This window comes from Pterocles gutturalis, unplaced genomic scaffold (assembly GCF_000699245.1).
Source record: "Pterocles gutturalis isolate BGI_N339 unplaced genomic scaffold, ASM69924v1 scaffold8953, whole genome shotgun sequence".
NCBI lineage: Eukaryota > Metazoa > Chordata > Aves > Pterocliformes > Pteroclidae > Pterocles > Pterocles gutturalis.
The window spans coordinates 23996-37058 of NW_010123006.1; the positions used below are offsets into that span (position 1 = coordinate 23996).

General features: G+C 47.3%; 1 protein-coding gene across 1 annotated transcript; it reads right to left on the reverse strand.

The window, feature by feature from the left end:
* Nucleotides 1–5655: 5655 nt before the first annotated feature.
* Nucleotides 5656–7608, reverse strand: CLDN1 (claudin 1; the record flags this gene model as incomplete). The annotated part of the gene is made up of 3 exons (XM_010077731.1): nucleotides 5656–6337; nucleotides 6841–6925; nucleotides 7444–7608. Coding segments are annotated over 3 exons (413 nt in total), but the record flags the coding sequence as incomplete, so codon positions are not given.
* Nucleotides 7609–13063: the final 5455 nt, after the last annotated feature.

Sequence of the window (13063 nt, forward strand, 5' to 3'; positions counted from 1 at the left end):
GTGGAGTTCCCAAATTCAAAATCAAAGCCCTTGCCTGCAGCAGGAGGTGAATCCATGGCAGGAAAGAGCACTAGTACCAGCCTTGTGCCGCTCTCACATAGCTGGGTCTTTCCTGGGAGCCAGGGAAGGAGGTCAGCTTGGCACTAGCTAGTCCATGTTCTTCCCTTCTTTGCCTGCAGCAGGATAGGGTCTTTCTCCCCCTCCACCCCGCCTTTTTTTCCATTAAAAGCCACCTGCTATAGGGCATTGTCAAAGGCTGTCTTTGTACCCCTCACTCCTGGGGATCCTTGCTGGGAGCGCAGGTGGAGGTCCTTAGCTGTGATGAAATGGTTTGTTCTCAAGCTCTGATGTGAGAATGCAGTTCTTTTCTTACATTAGTCACATCTGTCACCTTCCTGGATAAAAGACAGTGATGTACCTTTCGCAAGGATGGTATTTTGTGATGTGGTAGGGGAAGTACAAAAATATCATGGTATGAATGGGACTTGTGCAATGTCCCAGACAGAATGTGCCACCAGCTCATCTCACCCAGCCGGGCTGTGCTGGTCAGGAACAGCCTGCTATGGTCGGATGGACCAGGTGATGCAAGGACTTTGGAAAAGTCCTTCCTCCATGAGGAGGACCTGGACAAGGGTAGAGAAGGGCAGGAGGGGAGCAGAGCCCAGTTTCAGAGCAAGGCAAAAAAACCAAACACACAAAAATATCTACGTAGGAGAAACTTTACATCAACACTCAGGTTCCTGACATGAAACCTGCTCCTGGGGCTGGCTGACAAAGCAGACAGGAGTGGAGGGCAGTTTATGTGCTGGTGGATGGGTTGCCTGGTGCTCAGACCCCAGCCCAGGCAGGATGCACCGGCTGCTGTCCCTGTGGCAGCAAAGCAGAAGCACCTACAGGTTCCCATGGCCGGGGGTTCCTGGTGTCTCCGGCAGGTCTCTGTAGGAAATGTAGACCCTAGAAACACCAAGTCCCTGACGCAGTATGCTAGGAATCCAGGCAGGGCTTTTCTGGAAAAGCTGTAGGAGTTGGGATGTTTTCCAATCGAGCACATGAGGCTCAACAAAGGAGTGTTTTTCCCTTTCTGCTCAGTGGTGCAGATGCCATAGCGTGCAGGACTTCTGCGGGAGCTGAAGACGGGGTCAAAAGCAATGTGCCACACAAGAGCAAGCTCCTTGTCACAGGCTGGGCTTCTAGAAGAAGGGAAGTGGCAACCAGGCAAATTAAGGAGCCAAGGGGATTGGAGGAATGAAGGACCAAATAAATGGGGATAATGAGGAAATCCTGGCAATGGTGTCGGTGTTGCAATCAAAGGGCCAGTTTGGAAAGTCCAGGTCAGTGTCCCAGTTGGATGCAAAGGCTTGGCTGAAACACGTGGTTGGTGTGAGTCTGTGGTTGGTGGGGTAAACTGCAGCACTGTCTGAGAAATGAGTGCACCTGGAGCAGGTCTGGGATGAGCAATCCCATCTCTGCCCTGTGTGACACCAACCGTCTCCTCTACCAGTTGGTGGGTGCTCAGGTGGTGGGCAAACGATGGTGTGGGGGAGAAATCCTGGCAGTGTACTCACGCACGTGGGTGCTGCTTGCCGGCAGGACTGTTTGGCCACACGAGAGGTCTGACATTGCAAGATTTGGCTGCAGCCCTGCCCCTGTGCAAAGAGCTGACTCTGCACAATGTCTCTTCAGATAGACAGACACAGGCGTAAGACCCTGGAAGAAGATGCTGCTACTCTGGGCACTGTTTAGATGTCTTTTGTGAAAACACTGAGATAATTTTACATGACTGTCAGTTCACTGGCTGCTCCGGAGTTATTCCCTATGTCTCCATGCTCAGGACAAAGGCTCGAGCTCTTTCAGCCTGGTTACTCATCTGAATTGTAAATCTGCTGCATTTGAGCATCTTCAGGAAGCTACTGGCATTTCTGGGGTTTGCTTTTAAGCAGAAGTGTTGCATTAACTTCTTTCCCTCAGTAATGCCATTGTTTCTGCTTCTGCTTTATATTAAAAAGATTCTGAGCTTGTAGGAATATTTCACAAACATTTCTTTATCACCAGCTGTCACCAGCTTTATTGGTTATTTCTGGCATCTCCATTGTTAGAGAGCTTTCAGTGTTTTAATACACTATGTATGTGCTCAGAGCAGTACAGAAAACAAAGGCAGATTTATTGTAAGAAGCTCATGTGTAAATCAGAAGCTGAATCTGATAAAGGCATTAGCACAGAAGTTTCTTAAACTTATCGAGTTGGAGAAGCCAAGAAATCCAACAGGCTGATGCTATTCCAAAAACATCTTGAGCTCTCTTACTTCTTTGATATATCTAAGTAATATAAACGAGCATGTAATTCCCCCTGACAGTGAAGCTCCCTGCATAGTGTACACAGCTCTGGCACCATGTGAATAATAAATATAGTGTGGAAGAAGATGCCAAGAAGCAGTCAAAGTTGCCATTGTCTGTACAGACCAATGCCGTCATTTCATTGCAAGATGGCTTTAGCATCAGGAATGTCAATCACATACAAGGACTGAAATCCAGTGGGAAACTCTCCCCCAATGTTCAACCCATGTTACTCCTTTTCTACAAATTCTACAGCAGGGATGGCCAAAGCGATGTAGAAAACATGGTCAAGAGGAATTGTGTGCTTGTGCAAGAAAGGCAGGAGAAAAGGGTTGGAAAGCTCCTTCCCAAGCAGGGAAGGGAAAGTTGCCCTATCTGGGCAAGAGTCATCTCCTGGGACATCAGCCCTCCAAGTTCCTGTCCCCATCCCTGGACAGTAAAAGAGGAGATGCTGCCCCTTGTCACCCCTGGACTGGAATTAGGATCATGAACCACATAGAGATTGTTTACCCCCAAAATTCACCCCTGGCTTTCCAGGCAGCCTGCTGGCAACCCACAAGCCCTATCCAAATGAAAGGTTGGCTGTGAAGTTTGTCAAAGTAAAAGCATAGCAAACAAACCAGCTAGCTTCTGGCTGTGACCTCTGTGGTGGTCTCCCACACAGATCTGTCCCCTGCAGTGCCCTCTTTGCCAGCTGCTGAGAAGTCCTACTGTCCTTTTTCTAGGTGGGATTGCTTTCCTTCCCCATTCTGCCCAGCAAACTTCAGAGTGGAACTTGCAAAAGTCTTTGGAGAGGGAGCAAGCATGAAAACATGGGAAAAAATTAATCTCAATAGAAATCCTTGACTAATTGACAGGTTGGAATAAGAATGACCATAGACCCCAAACTATGCCAGGCAACCAGCCTGCTCCAGGCACTGCAAGCTTGCTCAGCCAGCCACATGCCTGGCTGTTTTGCTCTGCCAGCTTTACAAGGCCTAATTAGCTCTATTCCTTTTGTTTGTAATTACAAAAGCAAACAAGCCTTGGAGAGAGAGGGGAACAGAGGCAGCAGCTCCTTGACAGAACTTAAGAAAATGTTGTAAATAAATTCTGCCTCTCATCAGATCTACTTGAAAATATGAAAGGGATGAACACAAGAGCCCTGGTGAACAGAAAAAGGTTTCCAGGCCAGGCAGAAGCAAGGGGGAATAGAGCCTTGCTACCCTGGGGAGGCATCAGTGGAGGTTAGAAGAGACCATCCCCAGCTGGAACTATTCTCTACCTGCCCTGCAAAAATGTACAGCTGACCGGTTGTGCTCATTGTCCCAGCTGGGAGAGCACAGTACCCTCCCAGAGAGGCTTCAGAGTGGGATGGATCCTTCCAGCACCTCCTTCATGATCCCATTAACCCAGAAGCATCAACAAATTGCACAAAAGTGTTTTAACAAGTCATAGATCAGCAGGTCAACTCCTGCTCAGGAGGCAGAACATCTTGTACAGATATCTGCAGTAGGGTATGTGCAGGCTGGGGCTAAAGCTACTGAGAGCAAAGCATTGCAGAAACACAGAGCATCTCTCCTGGGAGCGCCTGGGCTCCACACCCCATCCCTTCCCCATTCCTGCAGCTCCCACCCCCCTGCGAGGGAGCAGCCCGCCTGTCCCCTGCCCCTTCCTGTTCCACCCAGGGTGCAGCTGCCTGGCCGGGGAGCAGACCTGCTGGTTCCTGGGCTGCCGGCGTAGCAGATTGCTGGGTGAGTTTCTGCCAGAGGCCACAACTGCCTGACTCACTGCAGAAGATCTGTCCCCACCTACATGTGCTGTAGATACACAGCTAAATAAACTCCATACAGGCAGGCAGGATCCCAAAAAGCTCAAGCCCCCCCCTCTTCTGTGCACACTGTCCAAGTTCTGCAAGAAATGAAGTAAGGCAGTCCAATTTTCCTTAAAAAAGTCCATTTATTGAAATTGTTTAAACACTTTTTTTTACAAGTTCCCAGTACAAGCATGTGCTCCCTGGCTCAGGGTTAATGCAAATACAAAAGCACAGACTTCAGCGGCTCTTTGATGTGTCCCGAGCTGCCACCTCCCAAGATGAGGTCCCAGGAGGCTGTGCCCAGGCAATTCCCCATGGAGACGTGGAAGCCACATGACCCAGCTCCAGGTACAGGCCAGCATGAACTCAAGCCTGAAGCAAATGCTCTGGTTCGGTTCTTTTTAAGTAACTTTGATTTCTGTTGCAGGGAGTCAGGTCAAAGAGAGGTACAAGGCTTATACAAGCCACCACTGCCATGGCTGTACATCGCTCAGCCCCAGAGGCTCTCCCTGCCTGCAGAAGGAAATCAAGATGCTTCTGAACCAACCAATGCTTCTGAACACATCCACAATTATAAACCTGCTCAGAAACAACCAGTTTCCTTCTGCAGAAAAAGCAAGGTTGAGCTTTGGAGAACTGGTACAATTCTTCCAGGAATTACGAGACTTTGGACAGCCTGAGACAGTGTTAGTCAAACATCAAGTGACTGACTGGGTGTGTCAGAGGAAGGGTTGGGAACCTTTGATGAGCTGCATTTTTTAATTTTTTAATATGACTTAATATCATGCAAGGATGGCTTTATCTTTAAAATGCTAGTTTCTTCCTCTTTGGTGAGCTTGGATTAAAAGAAATGCCGTAACTTTTGGGTCAGTTTCCTTGGACTTTTGCCTTCATATCATAACTGAAAGTGTTTACAGGAAAAAAAAAACCATGATCAAATGCCAGGATGCAGGGGATCCTAGGGGAAACATCAGGGAGCAGCAGTGCATTCAATTTGGTCTAACACATTTATCTGCATAGGGCAAGATGAGATTGGTAACTAAGCCCAAATGAGAAAGACTCAAGGAAACAGGAGAGTTTGTTAAAAAGTGGCCTGTGACACACACAAGGGGATAAAGCATCAAGCTCAGTTAGGTATGAGGGTGGGAACATGGGGAAACAATCCCTGGCAGCACCCTGTGTCTAAGATCAGCAGCAACAGCCCCACCAGAGACACCCAGTGAGAACAGAAGGCAATCATTTTTCTTCAGCTCTTCCCCAGCACCAGGGAAACCTGCAGCTGCTTTGGGAGCCTGTGAACCTCTGTAGTCACAATTTTGCAGCCTTTGGCTCAGACACAATCAACCTACAGTGAACGATGACATCCAGTTAAGCCAAGCCACCTTCCACAGCATCTTCTGTTGGCCAGCAGCATGTGCATGGACACTTCCAGATTTCAGTTTGTTAAATCACAGCAACTTAATTTGTGTCTGACCCTTTGCCATGCAAATCTGCACAGAAAGGAGGGTGCTAAAGATGCCAATGAGACAGTACAGGAGCATTTTAGATCTCTTCAAACATTCCTACATGTAAAGTCTTTTCCCTAAAGTTATGTTTCCCCTTAAGCTATTGGTTTTATCACTTTTATATGTTCCTTTAATTTCTACACACACCACACTGGGCTCTAACTTAATGGGATATGGGACTGAATTGTTACCACCTATTTCTTTTTTTTAAAAAAAAACAACTAAAAAAAGCACCAACATCCATCTAAAAAAACAGTATCAATTTCCCTTTTACTCCCAAACACTACACTTAACCCAAGCTTGGAGGTTTCATCTTTCCAGTGGCAATACCTATGAACCTAGGCTAGCCTTCCTCCGTGGGCTGGGAGAGAAAGGAGAAGTTATGTCCAGTAGCAAAGAGGATTACAAAAATATACACATTTTTTTAGCAGAAGAGGAAGGCAGAACCTAGAGTCTGAACTCTGCTCAGGACAGTGGCATTGTAGTGTCCTCTCCAAAACATTTTCACTACCAGTGCTGGCGGCTCCTCTTCTTTGTTTCATTATACATAATCCTTCCCTGTGGAGGGGGCATTTTTTGGATAGCCTCGGCTGGCTGGATATGAAGTTTCTCTGTGTGGACAGGAGCAGCAGAGGAAGGCTCCCCCCAGAATGGCCAGAGAAGCAGCTGCCCAGCCGATGAAGAGAGCTGATCCGAACTCAAACCTGGGGGAGAAAGAGGGGAAAAAAGTGAATGCTACAGGTAATGCCTCTGGATTACAGCATTTGCATGTCTACACAAAGCAGAAGGAAGCTAGAATTGGCTTCCTGCAAGGCAGCAGGTTGGAACAGCCCAAGACTCTGCTGACCCTCAAAGCTCAGAGCCTTGCACCCCAGGTCAGCCTGGCCTGAACGCTCACCCTGCACGGCTGCAGGAGGGCCAAGCTCTCTGCAAACCAGAACAAAAAAAAGCAAACCAAACCAGTGGCGCAAAAACCCAGAAGTCACACCAGTTAAGTCTCAGCAGTAATGCCACCTTAAAACAAAGCCAAGATTTGAGAGCCACGTGGATAATGAGATATGGTTCTAATGCTCTTTCTGCACAGTTTGAAGCCAACGTAGCTAGTTTAGGAAATTCCCTTCTTTGTTTTGAGCCACTGCTCTTTAAAACTAAGCCCTGGGAGCATTTGTCATGCTATCCTGCAGTGGTGTATCAAATGGGTCAGTACCTGGTGTTGACAGGGGTGTAAGGGTCATAAAAGGCCCGAGCCACTCTGTTGCCATACCACGACGTGGCGACCAGCGCTGCCATACCTGCATGAGAGAGGAACACCATGTCATGGCTTCAGAAAAAACAACAAACAACAAAACCACGGCAAAAGCAAGTGTGTAGCAGAACCAGCATCTGGAGTGATGATGCTGAGCTGCTGCTACCCTGGAAGTTCAGAGATGTCACTTAGTAGGTAGTCGCTGATGTTACTTCATAGGTGCTTGCTGGTAGGGAGAGAAATTGAGAAAGGATTTGAGGTCACCCATGGTTGTGTTGCACCAAAAGCAGGACTGCTGGCAGCCTGACACTGAAGCAGGGTGTACAGGGCAAACTCAGCTCTGCTCATAGAGAGGGAAGGCATTCAGTCCATGTAGAAAGTATAACGCTAGGGCCAAGAGACCCATTTCATCCCTCAGAGAGCCACCAGCAGCTACCGTGCCCACATCCTTGAGGGAATTCCCAGCCCAAAATGCCCTTGGAGCAACGACAGCAAGCCCTCCCCATCCTCTGCAGGATAAATGCCATTTATGTTTAACACTAACCACATCTGGATGTTACCAACCTGACACGATGAAGATCACCCCACCGAAGATAGCCATCCGCATCTTCTTCACCTGGTCATCCTCCATGCACTTCATGCATTTCATGCCGATCACAGCAACAAAGAGACCGATGAGGCCCACGATTATCGCGGCCACCATCAAAGCCCGAGTGGCCTGCAGGCTGCCTAGAAGACACAAGGGTTCGAGTTACCACAAAGAAAACTCAAGATACAAATAGAAATTCAAATTACTGGGCTCAGCCATCATGTGTCAAAATACTCTGCTCCTTGTTAGGCAGGATACAACCAAGCAAGATGTTCTGGTGTAGTTTTAAGCTCCCAGAGACTCTCATGCATCAGGATCAGAAGACTGAGCCTCTCCTAAAATGCATGGCCAACAGGGGCATGGGGCTTTCTGCAGGAAATGACCTGGGAATTGCCCTCAGACATCTTTTGTTCCTTGGTCATTTGAATCCCAATTGGAAGGACATATCTGTTTATCAAAAGAAGTATTCAGATTTAGGCTCTACCTTGACAAAGCACTTAGGCACCGGTTTTAATGTGAATAGTGCCATACATATGAATAGTCCCACAGCAGACAGCAAGGCCCCTTTATTTTATTGCTCAACACTTCCAAAACCTGTCTTTTACACAAATACCTCAGTGCTGATTTAGTTATTTCTTGTGCTAAATCCTCAGCTTGAATCCCAGAGTACAAAAATACAATTGCAACAGAAACAGGATTTTCCCAGCCAAGTAAAAAGTAGTTCTTTTTTTTCCTGCCTAAAATATTTTTGTTTTTTTAAGACTCAAAAGATATAACATGTTTCAAGAGCCTCTTGTGCTTCTGAGGAATGGGAACATGGGGTGATGCTTCCCATAGGTGAGTGTTGTATTTGTCTGGGTTCTCAGCCGGCAGACTACTTTATGCAAGATTTGGGTTTATATTGACTCATCAGAAGGCATAGACACACTAACCCTATGTACATGAGCCACTGTATTCAGATTTTCTCGATACCAAAGGAGAAAGAAAATAACTATATAAATTAAGTCATTACTGGAAAAAAAGTCAGGTGACAGAACACCTGAATAGCAGTGAAATAAGAGCCTGAGCTTTATTGCCTGGTAAATCAGGTTTGTTTGAAGAGCATAGATTTTAATACACGGTCTTGTTAAGGTCTGGGAACAAACAGGGCTGGTTAATCAAAGGAACAAACTCCCAGGAGCATAATGCTGTAACCAAGGCAAACACATCCCCTGACACAGACAGTTAGCTAGCAGTGGCACACATACAGTTTTAGCAAAGTATCACCAGAATCTGCTCAAATCTGGAGCTCAGCCCTCAGAAGGCACAGGCTGCATTCTGCCACAGCTCTGCAAAGCACTTCAAGCCTGAACAGCTGCGAGATGGAAGATTACAGCAGAGCACCTGCAAACTCATCACGCAGCATCCCTGCTGCAAACCCTGCTACAACGGGCTCTTTGGCTCAGCCTGAAACAGACAGGAGGGGAGCACAGCTCCATCTATCTCTCTCCTCTGCAGCTTCTTTACGGCCCTGTCCCACAGCCCTGATTGTGCAGGAAAATCCTTGTGACCCACACCAACAACAGGCCACCAGGCTCTAGTTCTGCTTTCAAAACAGATCTGGGTCTACCTCTACACACACCTTATTGTTCTGTAAATAGATTATGAAACCAGTTAAAAACAATACAATAAGGCAGCAATCTTTAGAGCAATAGGAAGAGATACTTTCGTAAGAAGAGTCTTGGCTTTCTTGGGAAAAATCCCACTATCAGCTTGGCTAAGTGTCATCTCTCACTTCCTTCAACAGGGAGGGGTGACACACCTTCACACCACCCAGGTGGTAATCAAACCCTATCTGCTGCACTGATTGCAGAAACCCATTTACAAACCATTTATCACCTTAGCGTAAATCACAACAGCAGCATCCAAGCACATCTTGAACAGATTGATCGCCAATGGCAGAGATCACCCTCTAAAAATTTCTAGCTTACAAAAGTCACACCAATTTTCAGAAAGACTTCAGCTGACTGGTTACCACCCAGACAACCAATTCAGCTGCCATACATTGAAGGCTATAACTTGTGTATTATTTGAAAACCTCATGGCTGAACACCAGTTCACACTTCACATGGGAAAGGACATTTTCTGCAGAGGTACCAAGCCTGTTTCATCAAGTCTACCATAACCTGGGCTTAGGTCTTGCTGCAGAAGATATTACTTTATAGGAGAGGTTTTTCAAAGAGTTCTTTCATGAAGCTGAAAATAGGAAACGTTATCTCAGACAACTAGAAAACTACTTATGACCTCAGGAGACCTAGCTATGAAACCTGCTCAAGATGTACACATATTAACTGGAAGCATGCCATGAGAGCCTTGCAAAGGCAGCTGAACAAGCAGCAGCATTGTGAGCACTTCCCAGGACCCTGCTTCCAGCAGCAGCCCCTGGATGGACACATCCTGGTGCCCTCACCCCTGCCCATGGCTCCATGGCAAAAGAGGACAGAAGCATTTTGAAAACTTGGAGTAGGACAGAGAAACAGGTTGGAGCATTTGCATAAGGGTGTCCCTTTATCCATGACTGTGTTAGCCAAGCATCCTCCCCTCCTCTGTGCTCACAGCACATGCTGGGAGCCAGGACTTTTGTCTTCCTACAACTTCTGCAATACATGCAGTGCACTGGCTGTGGGTAATAACTACTGGTTTGTACGATGATTATGTACCCATGTTGTCAATGGAAGCTGCACATCCAGAGGCTGAGAAAGCTGGTGTAATATTAGTTCTGTTCTTCACATGGGCCTTTCCAGGTGCTTTAAAAATACCAACTGATATAACATTGTCTTAACCTGCTAAACAGGACTGGCAACTGACAAGAAGTGGAAGTACTCCACAGCAATTTAACTTCACCACTTCTGTCATATTAGAGAGAAACAGGATTTTCCCCACACTCCTTGCTGCTACTGTCTCACCATCAGGAACAGGTAGCACCATGCTCACAGCCTCCCACACAATACACCACAGCTGCCTGAAAGCCCAGGAGCCCTTGGGGAAAAAAAACAAAACCAAGAGTCCAGGACAAGGCTAGACAAACCAGCCTGGCACCCAACAGCAGATGTCAGATGGCAGCAGTATTTTGTCAATAGAAACCACTATTGACTGGGAAGCCAAGCCTTTTTATTGCTGGTTAGTAATGGGAAACCTGGCGTGAAAAGCTTATAGCAAGAAAGCAGCAAGTACTGAGGTTTAAAACTACTGAGGATGATTAATAACAAACATGAATTCTGCAAGCCATAAAATACTATGTGAGTCCACTAAAATGACAGAGCAGCTCACAGCTGTTTCACATAATGAAATCCACTTCTTTAAAAACCTCCTAAGAAACAGTTCAGACTTATTGCTAGTGGGTTTGGACACAAACTACATGATGCAGTTTATCTGAAGCCTACATACCACTTTTTCCTTCCCACAACTACTAGTACCTGACACAGGAGTAATTGCTGGCAACTGCTTAGTTATAAAAAAAAATAAAGACTTCACCAGCATGTTTGAGGTTATTTCTCTGTCATCACATTTCCTTATTTACTCTGTTTATGTCATCTACATTATAGAAAAGCTGTTGGGAAAGTGCCGGGGGATTTTTGTAATGCCTGTTTGTAACACAAAATTGCTGTAATGGCTCTGTGTGCAGATTTTCTGATAGGGATGCTCATTGACTGCCTTGTGTTTAAGCTATGGACTTTTCCTTCTCTTCCCATGGGCCTCCATGCAACCAAGTGATGACAGAATACAGGTGCAACAGATGCTGTGCAGCTCCCTCTAATCTCTGCAAGGGAAGCTCCCCCAGGAGTTACAAGCACCCCTATAGTATAGGAAGCATGTTACACCATCCACCTCCAAGAGAAGTCCACATTCAAAGCCTTCCCACAAGGGTTTCAGGAAAGCTCAATCTCCTAGAAGGACCAGGATCCGAGATCCCGCTGTTACTTCTGTGCAGCATGGCAAGGGAATGCAGATCTGAGCAAGCGAACAGCTTTGGAGGTGGCCAGCAAGCATCTCTCACACTTTGCAGTCATTCTGGCTGGACCCAAAAGCCTGCTAATGGCTTGGAGGCTTTCAACCCCCTTCCCAGCCCCTGCAAAGACCCTGCACACCAACAGATATTCTAGTCTAGACTTCTTCCAAGCACCTCCCCACAAGTCCACAAGACGGTATGGAGGAATCTGGGTAGGACACAGGCTCAGACCAGGTCATGTTTCTTGGCAAAATAGGAAGGCTGGGAAGTCCTCACTGCAGGTCCAGTGCAAAAGAGAAGTTCAGTGGCCTTGTACTCTGCCTACCCCAAAGCAAACAAGGTTCCATGCCCTGCTGCAGTCGCTCAAACAGCAGAGAGCTTGCTGGTAAGACAAGCAACATGTGGCACCACCGTTCCCAGATTCCTGGTCAGAGCAGACCTGGGCACCCTGTTTTCCCACGAGGACTGGAAATTCCCTTCCCAAGAGATTTAGTAACACATAGTAACACCAGCTACTAAAGCTGCTTAGCAGCTGCTTGCAGAGCAATAAAGCCAGTGTATTGCAACAGCCTCCCGTCCCCTCCTGCAGACACCAGACAGCACAGGAACAGCCTCGGTGGCATTCCAAGTAACCCTCTACCTTCTCAAAGCACAGCACAAGGGAGACTGTTTTATCACTCCATCATGATTTTTCATGAGGAAGGAACAGGGATTGAGAAACATGAGCAAATTAACCCTTTAACCCACATGAAAGCACAGATACTAGCAGGTTCTACCTGCTTACTCCAGATCTGAAGATGGAGATGTGATAAACTATTTGGACACATTTGTCCCTCGTGCTGTAGCTTTGTCTCTCCTCGGGCCACCCTCTGGAACTCCCCCACCATCACAACAGAGCAGCAGTAACCTGAGCATGAACCCTTCCTCCTCGCACCCATTCTTCTCTCTCCCAGCTCCTGGAACAGGCTCAGCCAGGGTGGTAAAGATGTAGGAGGGAAGATTTCACATTTCAGTGATGCTGTTTGACCCAGAGGGCATCCAAACCCTTGTTTATTTTCTGGGCTAGGGCACAAAGGCTCATTGTGGATGTACTAGGCTTGGTGATGAAGTGGTAGATGAGTCTCAGCTTGTCTCAAGCATGGAACCTCTCCCAGAAAAACCAAACAGGGCGATGGGTATCTCCAGCTAAAACAGCCTAGACAGGACCCAGAGCAACTCCTGCCCTGAACAGGAGTGTGGTTAGGTGGGGTTGAACACCTTCCAGAGACAGGTACCAGCAACCCTTCTCCCTCTTGTCTGAGGCCATCCCCCAAGACCCCAGAGGAGCACAAAGCCGAGCTAAACTCCATGGACGATGCTGGAGTGCTACAAGAACAATGCTGAGGCTGTGCAACAAAGCCTTGTTGCAAGGGTGGCTTTTTGTTGCCTCTATGCCTGCATGTGGCCACTCACTGCTTTTCACGTAAGCCAGCAAAACGCAGCCTTTCTCTTGCCTGAATGGGAGCACTGACATAAGCCCTCCGCTGAACGCAGCTGCGGGAGGAGCGCCAGCATGGGTGCACTCCAGCAGCGTGGCCACATGGGAGGCTTGGAAGCCCCAGGGTTGG